The 15,796-nt window shown below is 36.6% G+C and overlaps 1 protein-coding gene across 1 annotated transcript in view; it reads left to right on the top strand.

The window, feature by feature from the left end:
- col4a3 (collagen, type IV, alpha 3) overlaps positions 1-15,796 on the top strand; it is a 64,809-nt gene that overhangs the window by 8,663 nt on the left and 40,350 nt on the right. The window contains exons 2-5 of the mRNA XM_015361485.2: positions 5,625-5,681; positions 12,202-12,291; positions 14,383-14,427; positions 14,921-14,965. Coding sequence (XP_015216971.2) covers positions 5,625-5,681; positions 12,202-12,291; positions 14,383-14,427; positions 14,921-14,965 — 237 coding nt within the window. The remainder of the gene's footprint in view (positions 1-5,624; positions 5,682-12,201; positions 12,292-14,382; positions 14,428-14,920; positions 14,966-15,796) is intronic.

Below are 15,796 nucleotides of genomic sequence, written 5' to 3'. Positions count from 1 at the left end.
AACCAGCACATATTTTCTCTTGGAGATATAAGGAGTTAAATATGTTGTTTCCAGTGGCAAAGTACACGAAGTTATCTTGTTCTCAGCAATGTCTGAGACGTAGTCATAACTTACGTTGACTTCACAGGGGCACTTTCTGCTTTGCAAAAGCTATCCTCACTCACGTTTTTTCCTTCTTTATGCAGAAACGCAATTCTATCTACAGTATATTTAATTGAAATCAAAGCTATTTTGTTGGCCATTTTGTTTTCAGATATCCATTAATCTTCCTACACCTGTATTCTGCAAAAACACCCTTTATGCATGTGCAGAAAGGAGCAAAGTATGTTAATGATAAGGAACACCTGACCATGAGATGCATTAGCTCCTACAACACTTTGACTTTGCGGTTATGTACAGTTTACCTTGGATCTTTGTACTCAGGTTTAAAAACTCTGATCAAGGTGAATTAAAGATCACTGAATCACAAATAGTCCCTATTAATAACCAATGTGTGAACCAACCAGGTTTAGTAACCCTCTATGAACTAATAAACATCTGTACCTGTTTTTCTAGGTTACTCACAGATTTCCTTAGATAGGAGCATGAGTTGTTCCCCGAGGTGTGTGGTGAAGACCAAATTCACTACATTTATGCTGTTATTATAGGATGGTGCCTTCAAACTCAGCCCCCAGGATCTACTGAATTATTGAAATACCGGATTCTGATTGCTCCTTGAAACTAGGGTGATTCTTTTTCATGTTTATTGTTACTGTGTGTAATATCTTTGGCACAAAAATATTAATATGAGTTTTTACAATTTAGCCATTGTATTTATTTAATTCAAAATTTATTTTGAGGATCTTCTTCTCAGACATTTTTAATATAATATAATAAGACCATTGTTCCCCTCAGATGCATATTTAGAGGAGGTGTTTTCATGCTTTGAATGTTTGTAGTAATACAATTTACATTTCATTTCTAATAAAATGGCAGTGTGACTTTATTGCAGCACAGCTTTCAAGAGTTCTTAAGAATAATAAGATGGATGTACAATAATGTGCCTCAAATACAGCAGGTACTGCCCTGAAATTCATGCATTCACCTACAGTATGTGTTCCAGATCACAATCAGATGAATTGGGAGATTATTATCTTTGTGTCTGGTATGTTGCTTTTTGTACTGGAGCCAGTAGATCATGGCCTGTGACTATGACTTCACAATTCTCCCAAGCAATAATTCACCGAACTAAATAGGCATTAATTAATTGACTTTTGCTGCCAGTTCAGCTACAGGTAAGATATTTTCTGAGTCTTAGTTCTAGGTGTCTCAGTGGAGATGGGAATGCCCATAAGTCACACTTTGCAAATGATTTTTTATTTGAAAAACGCGTTCCTGTAGAAAGATGTACAAGTTCCATGGCACAGAAACCGTAACAGCATAGTCAGGGTCCTTTCCTTAAAAGGCATTTTAACCTCTTCCTTGTAGTTGTGTGTGACTGCAGAGTATTTTTTAGAATCCTTCCATGTTTGGTGTTTTTTTGGAAAATGCATAGATTTGATTGTTTTTTCATATTTTATTAGGCACACAACGTCCTTTATTGATTGTTTTTAGTGGTCATATATATGTATATTTCACATTTCCTTTAGGAATGCTTTAGATCAGTGGTTTTCAGCCTGCAGCCTGCACCCCTTTGGTTCTCAAAATCTGTTTTCACTGTGCTTAGTAGGTTTGTTCTTTAAACCTAACATACATCATAATTAGAGAATGAAAGAGAATTACATATTTTAATTTTGCAATAATTTAAATTATCTTAATTTAAAATTAAGAGTACATGAGAAATTACACACTTTTTATAATTGTATATTTTAATTTTGCAAAAGATTAAGAATATGTAAACAATTAAAAAAAACTCCAGCATCTTGCACTCCCAGGGTAAGAATACAGCTTTACTTTGTTCTGGTTGTAACAGTGCAGCATGTTTTTTTGTGCTTTTGCTTACATAATGGCCAATAGAGGTATCCTGGATTCTCACCTCAGAATGGAGAAATGAAGATACTCTAACTCCCATGTTAATAAAAACGTTCAGGGAGCAGCTCATATCTTTATAATGATGGGGTTTTAATAATAATAGCTTACACTTACAGTATATAGCGCTTTTTTGGACATTCCACCCAAAGAGCTTTACAGGTAATGGGGACTCCCCTCCACCACTACCAATAATGGGGAGGAGAACAGAGTGATGAAGCCAATTCACAGATGGGGATTATTAGGAGGCCATGATTGGTAAGGGCCAATGGACACTGAAGTTACACCCCTATTCTTTTCGAGAAACACCCTGGGATTTTTTACAACCACAGAGAGTCAGGACCTTACTTTTACATCTCATCCAAAGGACGGAGCCTTTTTTACAGTATAATGTCCCCGTTACTATACTGGGGCATTAGGGCCCACATAGACTGGAGGGTTAGCACCCCCTGTTGGCTCCACTAACACCTCTTCCAGCAGCAACCTTAGTATTTCCCAGGAGGTCTTTTATCCAGGTACTGACCAGGCTCACACCTGCTTAGCTTCAGTGGGTTGCCAGTTGTGAGCTGCAGGGTGATATGGCTGCTGTTTTAAAAATGCTAAAATAGTTACTAGTATTGACACTAAATGATCAACTGACAGAATGTATATACATTAGGTCACCAATCTAATTGTGAAAATTCCTACATTCCAATTGCCAGTCATCTATTCACCATATTGTAGGTGTCAGCTGTTCACATTACACTTGTAACTGCCTCTTTGGCATCCTCTAATGGCAACACCCTTGTCTTTGCATTCACAAGTACACCTCAATAGGCAATTCACTGCAGATGGCTGTAAGGCATTTCAAGTGTTCAGATGGAAACATCTTTTTTAGTTGGATAGGTACTTATTCTTCAATTACTGTGAATTTTAGGTTTCATGAAATATAATGAATGTTTAATTCTTTAATTTATTGATATAATTATATATAGTGTACAGTATGAGTGAGGAAAAATTAAACTACACAACTAGAACACAAACAGACCCATATGCTGTACTCTGGAGGAATGAGGCCTAATACTTTGATTAAGGGCTGTGTAGTGTTTAGTGCTGTACCTGGCGACTGCTCCAGATTTAAAACGTCTTCTTCTGTGGGTTTTTGTGTTGTAGGATTCTGGATCAGAAGTCAAGAGAATTCTTGGCATGACTGTACTGTGATTAGTGGATGCTACAAATGTGCATTATGAAATAATTGTTATGTTATTAAATTTAAATTTGTAGTTATGTACAAAATGTGTGAAAATGACCAAATTTGACATTATGCAATAGCAGCAGACATGAGACCTTTTTTCATGATACAGCTACGTGATGTTTTGTAATAAAAAACAGACAGATTAGTCTTTAATTTGGATTTTGTTTTCTTATGAAAGTCTGTTGCCTGTGGGGTAGTAAATCCACTTTTTTACATATTTTAAATCAAACAAAACAGCTTTGGTAGTTTTTATTTCTTTATAAGCTTTATAAGCTTTTATTTCAAATAGAAATTCTGCATTCACCACATACAGTATATAGAGTAAGAGGAAATATGTTGTCCCAGTGTTTTAGTTTTTTACACAGTAAACTGGCTGGATTACACTGAAAAGATCTTTACAAAAGGAATCAGAAAGCTTTTCATTTGTGACTGCAAACTGTCTTCGACTGTCTTGAAAGTGCTGATGGGGCATCTCATACTGCTGTCTGCCTGTCTGTGTGTAAGGTGTGGATAGAGTCACCTGGTCTGCCAGGCTTTCTGTTGTCTCTGATTTCTCAGTAGATCCTGAGTTATTTGTTCCCTTCTGCATGCTTTCAAAAACCCAAACAACGCAGGAACTGTATCAGTATCTCTCACCTGAGTCTCAGTGCAATGTAGATGATATCTCTCATTAGAAGCCATAACAATCATTTAACAAAGAAATATTCTGCTACATTGAAAAAAAGAAAACCGGGGTGAAGACATTTCTGCCTTGCTGCCTGTACACATATGTGATAGGGGTGAGTGCAATAGAACAGATGAATTTTAATACTTTTTATTATTAATTAAACAATAAAAATAATAGGTAATGCCCTAAATCTGGAAACCTGTGGTAAACACTGGTATTTAGATTTGACTTAATGTCATTGATTACATTGTAGAACATGCTTTATGTCTGACAAATAACAAAATCAATCAACAGTTTCATAGTTTAGTGTTTTTTCATCCATTTCTTTTCTAACATCCAATTCAGGGTCGCAGAGGAGCCAGAGCCTTATGTCTGGAGCAACAGGATCAAGGCGGGATACACCCTGGATGGGACACCAGTCCAGTGCACAGACACACACAAACATGCATACACTCACATCAGGGCGAATTTTCCCAGAAGCCGATTCAACTACCAGTCTGTGGGTTTTGGTCTGTGGGAGGAAGCCAGGGCAACCAGAGGAAACCCATGCAAACAGGGGGAGAACATACAAACTGGAATTTCACCTAGGGCCCCAGTCTTGTGAGGCAGCACTGCTAACCACTGCACCACTGTGCCATCCAGTTCACTATTTTTTAAACTTGATTATTTCAAGAAATAATATATAACAGATAACCTTAAAAGACCCCAGTCACACACTTTGAAAATAGCAGTGACTTGTGAATCAGAGGACAAGAGTGAAAACTCTGTGGAAGTGCATGAAGCACAGGGTGTACTTCTTTACCCAAAGAGTGGTGGGAGTGTGGAACAAGCTACTGTACCCAGCCATGTTGTTGAAGTTGATACCCTGGTGTCTTTTGAGTAACTGTTACATGAGATCCTTGGATCATTTAACTTACTACTATCTACTGTACCAAACGGACTAGTATTGTATTGTAATGAAAATACAATGGCCTTCTCTCATTTGTAACTGTTCTTATGAAAAATGCCATTTTTCTCTTTTATAATAGAGATTTCAATTAATGATTAAAATACGTGACAGACAGTGCCATACTGATGTTAACTTTCTCACTGTTTAAAATACTATACAAGGTATTGTTGGTGTAAGAATTACAAGAACAAGCTGTAAAAGGGATTAAGCAGACTTCTTCTTGTTGAAGAAGAATTAACTTTTGTCCTGGGAAGATAATGAACATAAAAATGTGATGTTCTAGTGAGAAATGTCTTCAAGGACATTTGAAAGGGTATTTTTCCATACACAAGATATCTGTATATACACAAACCTCCATAAAACAAAATGTCTGGATCGAGGTCTACAAGAGAGTTGTTATCTTCACACCAGTTTTAAATAATCAACCTTTTCAGGGAATCAGGGAAATTATTTCAAAATAAACATTTAGGGAAGAAACTATAATAGAGATATCTGTTAGCATTCCTAATTTGGTTTGAAGAAGTGACCACATGCAACAACACTGAAAGAACAAGTGAGGAAAAAGGCTTGGATTTTTGGGAAATGAATCTTGTTATCCAGGAAAGCAGGACATTCCTTTTGATATCTGCCTCAGATGTCCTCACACTCCCAGAAACAACTGTCATAGGCAATTGTGATGTTATTCATTAGACAGGTTACTGTGGGAAAGTTTGTGCTAAAAAGCGCTGAGAATATTGCTGTCTGACTGACTTGTCCTTGCTTTTCAGGGTTGTTTGTGCACTGGAAAATCAAAATGTTACTGTGATGGAATGAAAGGTGACAAGGTAAGAGTAATAATGTTTTAATGCATTGAGTATCTGGTTAAAAAAGAAGAGTAGGTAGGTTATTCCTTTGTGGCCCGACACAAGGCTCATCGAGCCAGAGTCCATTCTGGTTTCTAGGCAGAAAACAATCAGAGAGCACGTGACTCTGCGCCAGTCCATCAAAGAGCCCACAACCAGCATGGTCCCCATTCATCCAGCTGGTTGGGCTGGAGTATTTGAGGTGTAAGGTACCGTACATGAGCATGCTGCTTTCAAGCCAGGCTAGGGTTAGAGTTACAAGAACCATTTAGTTTTGACTCCGTTTTTCCTTCTGGTTCCGTTTGAAATGACAATATTGAGAGGGTTTACACAATGGAATGGGTTGTCTTAACACATTTGATTTGACTCAGTTTTGGAATACCATTCCTGAAATGCACAGTGTAATACGAGCAGCCAAATATTTCCGAACCAAAAGATTAAAGATGGGAGAAAAGTTCACTTCAGTCCCGAAATACAGCAGTGAAGCTAAAAAGCATCTACAGTAAGTATTGTATTACGAATCCTAACCCTAACCCTAGCTGGGGTTTAAACTGAGTAATTCTGTAATCTGTCTCTGAAAGCCCCCATTTATAAGATTTGAAAATGTCTCTCAAACCACAAAATATGGGCCTTAAACATGCAAATCCATACATAAAACCTTTAGAAAATGTATCCTCTTCAATACCGTACCTTCTTGAGTCTGTGTTTCATTCAATTGAAAAATGCTATTAAAATGGTACCTCACTCAAGGCACAGTGGGAGTGTCTGCAGCATGTACTTGAATCCCCAACTGGTTAGTTTTGAGAACAGACACTTATCCACTACACTATGCTGATTCCAAAAAGATTCCATCAAGTATTGTGAATTAATTAATGAAACAATAATTTACCATAAGAATGGTAAAGTTCAGCCATGAAGATACTTTTAAAGCAATTCCAGTTCTGTTTTTTGAATAACACCAGAAAATGTGTGCCAACTATAATGAGATGGAATGCAATGCAAAAGATCACCAAGCTGACACATTTAGTAATTTCCTGGGTGGTAATTAAAAATAACTGCCTACAAGAGTCTCTTGAATTTCATGCAATTGTTTTCATCACCTGAGGGAGTTTTTTAGTATATCTCAACTTCCAAAACAATAAACCTTTCTTCTGTAGAAACTCTTTAACAGTGTGAGGTCCTCAATAAATTACTTTTAAAAATGAGGTGTGCAGAAAGTGTAGTAACAGTACATTTGTGCATTTTGATCAATGTCCTGAATAGTATAACAGCTGTTGTGAAGCATTCTGATTTTTTAAACATCCTAACATACTGTACTGTAGATAACATTGGCCTTTCAGTAATGTGGTTTGTTTATGCTCAGTGGAAAGCATATAAGGAACCCCTCTGCACTACTGTGAGCAACAAGCACAGCTTGAACAGGGTTTCAGTAAAATGCTTAAAATTTGGTTAAATATCCAAATTTTACACAATCGGTTCCGATTGTGGTATACACCTGAGGCCATTTTACACACACCAGTGTGCCATAGCATATACTGTAGTTTGGAAAGCACCACCTTAAATGACCAGAAATGATCTTTTAGATTAGATTTGTAAATCATCACTTTCTTTAAACACATTCGTCTTACCTTGTTGTTACCCATGCATTCATGTTTTTAATACTCAACATACTTCAGTCATGCCTTCATCTGATAAAAGCTGATAAAACTTTTTTCCTGACATAATGCTCATTGAAATGGTCTTCCATAGCAAATGCTAGATTTACTCTCATTTTTGGTAAATGGATGAGACACTATTTGGCATTGTCATAAAGGATCTAAATTTCTCTGGAAGGCAGTTGTTTGGAACTTACTTTTGATTATCTGTTAGACAGAGAACACTGTCACTTGCATGTGAAGTACAAGTTCATTTAACCTGAGTAGGCACATTCAATTCATGTTTTATTGTGATAATGCCATCAATTTTGTATGGTGTTGGTCCCAGGCCTGACAAGATATTTTCTGTAACACATCATTTGTGTTCCATTGTGTTAGCAGCAGCTGTTCATGTGTGATGTAGTTTAAAATCTCCCTCTCTTCACCATCCTCATAAAAAACACTGTTCAGCAGTTATACAGGTACACGTACTTAGAAAATGTCACATCTCATACAGGTTCCAACAAATCCAGTTTCCTGGGGACAACTCCACAAATGAATATTTTTATCACAATTTGTTTCACACGTGCAAGGGTCTTTTAGAGTACAAGTAAAAACTGATACAGAAAACAAGCATATAAATGTGGAGAAAAGTACACTCATATATAGACTTTTGCTTACAAATAATTTAAAGTATTGGCACGCTTGGTTTCACATATCATATACTGTATATATATATTATATACTGAACTGAAATATAAAATCTTTTAGCAATTTAAAATTTGTTTGGAAAACATTGTAAAATGACTTTTGCCTTTTAAAAACGGGTGTATTATCCATGGTGCATCCTGCCTTGCACACATACAGTAGCTTGCAAGGATAAGCTCTGGTTCTCCTGCAGCCCAGCATTGGAAGAAACGGTTAGAAATTAGGTGGAAATAACCTTGAATAATAATTCTTTAAAAATTGCAGAACTGACATATAACTTCTTCAGTCTATACATTCTATACAATATGTAGGGTACACTTACAGCCTACTGTAGCTTATTCAAAACAATCTATTTTTCTTTTTCCATAGTTTCTCCTTGCAACATGTACTTCCTGGTAAAGCATAGTGTTGGGAGTCTCCAGTTCTGGTCATTGGAGATTCCCAGTCCATCTTATAGGTCACCTGTTTCCAAAGATTAGGAGCACCTGTACATTTTTGATCAATTATTCAATAAAATAATGTCTGGTCCTGGAGCACTGAAGGATGGTCACGGTTTTGTCCCGGATGTTCTTTAAGCTTTCCACCCCAAACAATAAACAAGGTAATTTTTTTTTTTACTTTTAAAAAGGCACTAGGCCAGACATGGTCCTTAATTCCACCCCAGCTCTTAATGACCTAAATCAGCTCACAATTGGCTTAATGGGACCAATTAAACAGCTCTTCTAGTGCTGGTACTTTTAAGAGACCTAGAGAACCAGCTGACAGGATTGGCGCAGGATTGTTCATTACTGCACTAGGCACTCTGTGCAGTAGAGAAGGAATCTCTACATTTACAAAAGATGAATACGTGGCCAAAATGAAGGATGAGCTTTGCAGGCAAACACAGATGAAAGGTGTATGGACAAGCTTTATTTTCATATCAAGGGGACTCAATACAGTACGTGTATTCAAAATCCTCGATGGCACTGACCAAGTCAGCAAATGACAATGGAAGTGCATTTAGATTTAGAATGAAAAATAGGAGGCACTCTTTTGTGGAAGCCTGGAACAACCTACCATGTGGTTTGAAGCCTGTACTCTGGCTTCCTTTGTGAAATGACTGGATGAGATCTTTGGATGAAAAAGCTTCTACAGAAGTTACCAAATGTATCAGATGGGCTGAATGACCTCCTCTAGTTTGGAGCATTTCTTATATTTATATGAGCACAGGTAAAGGGTAAATGTAATCTATAGTATGTGAGTTCCACTGGTCTTCCTTATTTCCTTATTTATGTTGATGTTATAGAGTCTGATGTAGCCAATAATCTAATCAACTTTGCAGATGTTACCAAACTAGGAAGAAACACTGTAGCAGTAGTTAAGGAAACACAGACCTTAGCTAACAGACCTAGACAAAATTCAAGCCTGGACAAGACTTAGAAGATATTTAGTGGAGACGTATGCAGAATGTTATATGAAGGTAGCAAAAGCACACTATAAATATGGAGATTTGACATAATAAGCTTGTAGAGGCTAACTATGAAAAATAATTTTGTTTATGTACTGTATACTGTCTGGACAAAATGAGGAAGCTATAAAAAATGCAAATATGATGTCAAGATATTTCAGAAAATGTGAAAAATTTAAATCAGCGAATATCATGTTTAAATTGTACAACACATTAGCCAAACCTTGTTTAGACTATTTGAAAATGAAACAGTTTTGTAAAAAATTGTTTTCAAAGATGTTATCACTGCTTTACAATCAGTCCAGTACAGTCTACAGCTGCATTCCAGGGCAGGAATGTCCTTAATTGACAGACTTAAAGAACTAAATCTTCTCAGCCTTGAAAAGAGAATAGGGATCTGATTTAAAATTCTCTAATGTCAGTACAATGGACCTCTTCAGAATCACCTGTGAAATAAACTAAAGGACACAAGTAGAAATGATGTGGAAATTCATTTAAAACCAAGGAGAAGAGGCACTACTCAGGCATGTTTTAGAAGTTGATGCCCTGGCCTCTTTTATAAATTGGCTGGACAAGTACTACCAACTAAATGAGATAACTGAATCTTCATGATACCAAATCTAAAGTATACAGTATATCACTTTTGACAGTATTCCCTTATGTTTCTCATATTCTTAAAACCGCTTTTCCATGATTCCCCACAGCTGGTGTCTTGGTCCTATTGATCAGGTTAACTGGTCCCAATATATAGTATGTGTTTGCCCTGCAATGGGCATAACCCTCACCAGATACAGTATAGTGTAAGCAGCTTTCTAATGGTAGTTGGATGGTATCATGGTATACAATACTTCTTTACACTTGGTCATGATTTCCCAATATTTTACTACCTGTAGCTGTGGTTTCGTGTCAGAACCTTAGAAAACTAGTCATGTGAAGCAATGCCTGGTGTAATTGAAATGAATGAAATTGAGCCTTTATGTTTATAGTTCTTCACAAATTCTTGTAGACCTCCCAGGAGTAGCAACACTACAAATGTAAATCTGATTATTTCCAAGAATCTGATTGAAACCGTCTCAGGCTCTTACTATGAATTGCACAGCATGTCCATCTAAGTTAAGAGGAGTCATACAGTTATCATACTGTCACGCTGCAGCATTGCTTTATTTCAAAGTGAACTTGAAAATAAAGTGTGCAAAAAAAACAGTGGTGTACTGAATGTAATAGGTAGATCACTCTGTCAGAGAAAAAATATTGATTGCTCTTCAAAAAAGACTTTATCCATCACAAACAAGAAACGTCATGAGTTAAAAATATTTTCTTGATTTGTCGCATTATGGATAACAAATGGTACATGGTGTATGATGTATATTCTTACGTTTTGATGGGTCAAGTATGTTTTCATGTTTTCATCATTTTTGAAATACCTTATATACAGGTATTACAGGGTTATACAATTTTGAATAGTTGAGCAAAGGGTTTTTTAAGACAAGAAGGGTAATTTCAAAATTCAGCTTTTTCCTACGAAGAAAAAAGCCTTTCCAATTATGGAGTGCCCTCTATTGGCATTATGTGGTGATTGCACTCATAAAGCTAGCTAGTGAAGGTACAGTAGCCTTACTTTGCAACTGGCTGTGTGAAGTCAGCTATGTTGGTTTTATAAGTATCCAGATAGAATGCATATAAATGGAACCAGAATGTTCTTTATCTTTCATTTTTTTAACGGGAAATTTACATGCTGACAATCCTGGATTGATGGTGATTTAGTGTGAAATAACCTTACTTAATACAGTATATACAGTACAGTAATACTGTACATACATTCCAGTTTGGACTGAGGTTCATTGAGGGTCAAAGTTATAGCCTGTTATGAACAAAGAATCTGGGTTAAAACTGTGATGTCTCCTTCCTTCTTTAACTGCTTTGCAATCAGATTACAAAAGAGCAACCAGATACATTCTAAGACTTTAAGGACTTCTGTGCATTGACAGGTTTAAATATTTCCTTCTCTAGTGCTTTTAGTCCAGAAAAGAGAAGACCTACTGTAGAACAAGTGTTTAAAATTCTCAAAAGTCATTAATGAAGTCAATCCAGTGAACTTCTTCAGTATCAACAATGGAACATGAACCACTTGTCACAAGTGAAAACTACATGGAAGTTTATTTCAATTATATAAGAGGAGGATATATTTATGTCTTGTTAATTCTAAGATTCTGAAGCCCGGTGGAGGTAATTGTCATGGTCTGAGCTTGCATGGCTGTCTATGAAACTGTTTCAGTTTATTACTGATGATGTTGCCAAAGATAGCAGGAGATGGAATTTTGAAGGGTATAGAACTGGACTCAGTACCTATGGTCATTTTAAATTACTGCATTGAACACACAATATGATTTTGTTCCAATAGTAACAGGTGTATGCCTGAAATTACCCCAAATAAACATGTTTCATATTGACTTAACATTCATGTTACTTTCAATACAAATTTAAAAAATACAAGATTTTTCAAAAGCAAATACAAATTGCTTGACTAAATAAAAGTCAAAAATACTGTTTGGGCATTTCTGTTCCAGTATTTTAGGGGGTACTTTAGGTATATCATGTAGAACTGCTGGTGTATACCATACATTTCACACACTCAATAAGTATATGAAAAAGAAATGGAAGTGTAATTGTTTGGACGATGAGAAATAATACTGTTCACTGTATCTCACTGCAGGGTGCACAAGGTGTTCCAGGTCCACCAGGGCTCCCTGGATTGAAAGGATTTCGGGGTCATGAAGGTCCCCATGGCCCTCCAGGTCCAAAGGTGCTGATTGTCTTAATTCTTCACTCTTTTCATTACTATCTACCTTCTCTTTAGCTCAGTGTCTTGATACAATACAAGACTTATTATGAGCAAAAAAGATACCACTTAGTGCGTGTCCTGTAGCTTTTGGTAGAAAAAAGTATATGAATTTGGGATATTCATTAAATGTTTTTGACTTTCTTTTTATTGATTGGTAATTTGAGGCTGTCTGTGACTCATGTGCCTCTTGCATAAACACTAAATCACTTTATTAGTGAGGCACGGGTAAGGAAGCAAATTCACTTGTGAGTCAAGCCTGGTGAAAGTAATAAAAGACAAGCACAAGTAAGAATTGATATGCTCCACTTCTCAATACAGCAATACCTTTCTCCCATCAGTTTTGTGGAGGCTGGACTAAGGTCACCTTTGGTGGACTGGCAAGCAGTGGAGCTAAGTCCTCTTCCATGATGAATCAAAGTTTTGTATAATATATAGTGAGGATGGTGCTTACGTTCAGAAAGATATGCTTACTGTTGTGAACAATAAACCAGTTTTTGGAGATATCCAAGTGTGATGGTCTTGGCAGAAATGTCTAGATGGTCCTGAAGTTCCCTCTTGTCTTCATGAGACACAAACATATGTCATGTCCTAATGCTCCTTGTCTAACAATGTCTTCCTTCAATTGTGAAGATGTGGCATGTAGAGCTTGGAGACTGGAGAGCAGACACATGCTTGTCCAGGCTCATCAAGAGATGATGGAAACAAGCCTTCATGCTATCAGAAATTGGAGACTTTATCTACATTATCTTTATCCACACTCCTAGATAGGCTATACTCAGGGTTTGAAATATTTCACTTCCTCCAGAGATACAAAAACAACAAAAACATATATTATGCTTACACATACACAATTCATATTATTTAATTAGTGCAACATCCAAGATCTATATAGTACATTAAGGTTCCTAGTGGCCTCTAGAAAGGTGCTGTTTTGGAGCTGAGCAGGACTACATTTAGTGCTGTGAAGCCTTCTCAATGAAGGGAGAAGTAAAAAAATGGAGGAGATCTACAGTATACACACCTTTTTAGCTTTTTAAAAAGCTTGAAGCAGCTGCCCATCTCTTGACGTCCATGTCTGTATATGAAAGAACATTTTTATGTCCCATTTTTATGGATCTCACTTTTTTATTGAGTAACCTTATCCCCAAAATGCAGTAGATTTACACACTGAGTAGTGATTGGTGTTAATTCAAAGGTTTCAGGTATATTCACAATACCTTAGTTTCAATCTCTGTCTCCACAGTAAAAATGGGTCATTTGTTTTAAAAAGTCTGTAAAAGTTTTTTTTTCCAATTTTAGTGTGAAACTGGCATGTGGCAACTTATCACTTATGTCCGTGGACCTTTCTTGTTAGTCAATTACTTCATTTGAAATGATACATGGCATCAAGCATCAATCAGTTTGGCAACAGTTTGTTTGTTATTTGCTTTATTCCCTTCAGAAAAATACAACAGTAATACATTTCAGAATAAATCAGATCTTGTCTCAGACAAGATCTTCCTTTAACTGGCAAACACAGTTAATTTATTTGTTCACATATAGATTCATTGAAAAAGGAATGTTTGTCACAAACAGTGATTATACCATCTAGAGAAATCATTACTTAAAGCACAACCATGTGTTAATTCCTGCTTCAGTTTTCAGGTAATTAAAATCTGCCGTGGGCAGGACTGCTATCTGAGGTAAAACAGTAATTTCAAAACCAGTTATAGTATGTCAACAAACAAAATCCAGAAAAGAACTGACCTTATTTTGCTGATGTTTTATGTTGTGTGTCTCCATTTTATGGATTTGAGTAAAACATTTAACCTTTTTTTTATAGTTTTCCTGAAATCTAAGATGCTGCTACTGTACATCTCAACTCAGCAGCAAATGCATTCATAGGCATGATCTGTAACACGTCCTGAAGTTTCTGAAGTTAATCTGTTGCTATCACTATTATTGATCTACAGTACGTGTATTAGTGTTTGTTTATGTAATCATACTTTGGGATTTGTTGGAAATGCATTTTGTGCTAATGATGCTTAAAAGTATGTTTTTATTATTTTACAGGGAGATAAAGGATTTCTAGGGCCACCAGGAATGAAAGGCTCAATGGTGACCAATTTGTTCTTTTCTTCAAAAATGTCAAATTTTAAAATTTGAACAATGGACCGTAAAATTGTGACATATTGCTTTTTTCCATTTGCCGCTAATTAATACTCTGTGCTTTGGCATTTTCATCCGCAACTTTACAGACATTGGTTTGTCAATATTTATGAAAACTGTACTCATTGTACAATTTGATATGATTTTATAAAATATATTTATTTAATTTTTTAACCTGAGCATTGAGCCTACATGTTGGCTGTTGTTCTCTTATACTTCTAAGGTGTTCTGTTATGGACAGAATAAAAATACCTTTAGTGTAATTGCAAAATCGTGTCCCTCCTGTTTTCCTGAAGGCTGCTGCCCACCACACTTCAGACAATATTCTGAAAGGGACATAAAGTCAAAGATAAAGTTTCTCATTTAAAATGAATGTTGACAGAGATGAGGTAGTAAATTATGTATATGTAGCAAAATTATTTTCATCTTGTATTCATCTTAGGGCTTCCCTGGAGAACACGGTTTTACAGGTCCCCCTGGCCTTCCTGTAAGTACAGTATTTGTATTTTCTTTTTACAGCTCCTGTAATTAAACAAGGTCATTAACATTGAATACTGGATTCAAGATAGCGATACTCACATCTACAGGAGGCTCCTGGCCAGTTCATGGACTGGCCTTACAGTATGGATTTGGCCCTATAGTCTAGAGATCAATGGTTTAAATCCGGGCTTCCCCAATGTCAAGAGTTGACTACAGAAATGAAGAAGTAGTGTACAAATGGTGAAGCACTTTTGGGTTTAGTCGTTTCCCTTTGCAGCAGAAAATTCTTGTGGTTTCTCAGCTCCAGGTGAAGTTGTTGTGTTCAAAGTGTAGGTTCTATGCAGATGAAAAACATTATTCCTCAACACAGCCTAGACATGCCAAGATACCAAAAGGCTGGCCTCCTGGTACAAGAGGTTTGAAGACTTCTGGGAGTCCAGGGGAGTGATGTCAATATAGGGGATTATTCATGCATCGTCTAGTGTTCTCTTCAAGTCGCTGAAGTGGAGGAGGCACTAGTTAATACTAGTCACTGATACGGGTCACTGCACTGTGATTAAATCCACTGTGTCTCAAGAAACTCTAAGTGCCATGGAGAAGCCAGTGAAAAGGCTTCTTCCTGGCAAGATACAGTAGGTCTGAATGCTCTTTGGAGCCTTGAGGAGTTGTGAGTGACACTTGCACATAACACAAACAAGGATGGTGTAAGTTATCTTTTTCTGTCTTGTGTTCTTGTGCTGACCACTTAACATGCTCAAGAACTGGCAGGTCCAAATTTCAGGGGGGGTTGAGGAAGGGGGTAAAGAGCAGCTCCTGCTTCTGGTCTTTAAAACATAAA

Source organism: Lepisosteus oculatus, chromosome 13 (genome assembly GCF_040954835.1).
Source record: "Lepisosteus oculatus isolate fLepOcu1 chromosome 13, fLepOcu1.hap2, whole genome shotgun sequence".
Taxonomy (NCBI): Eukaryota; Metazoa; Chordata; class Actinopteri; order Semionotiformes; family Lepisosteidae; genus Lepisosteus; species Lepisosteus oculatus.
This window is presented reverse-complemented; position numbering and strand designations above follow the sequence as displayed.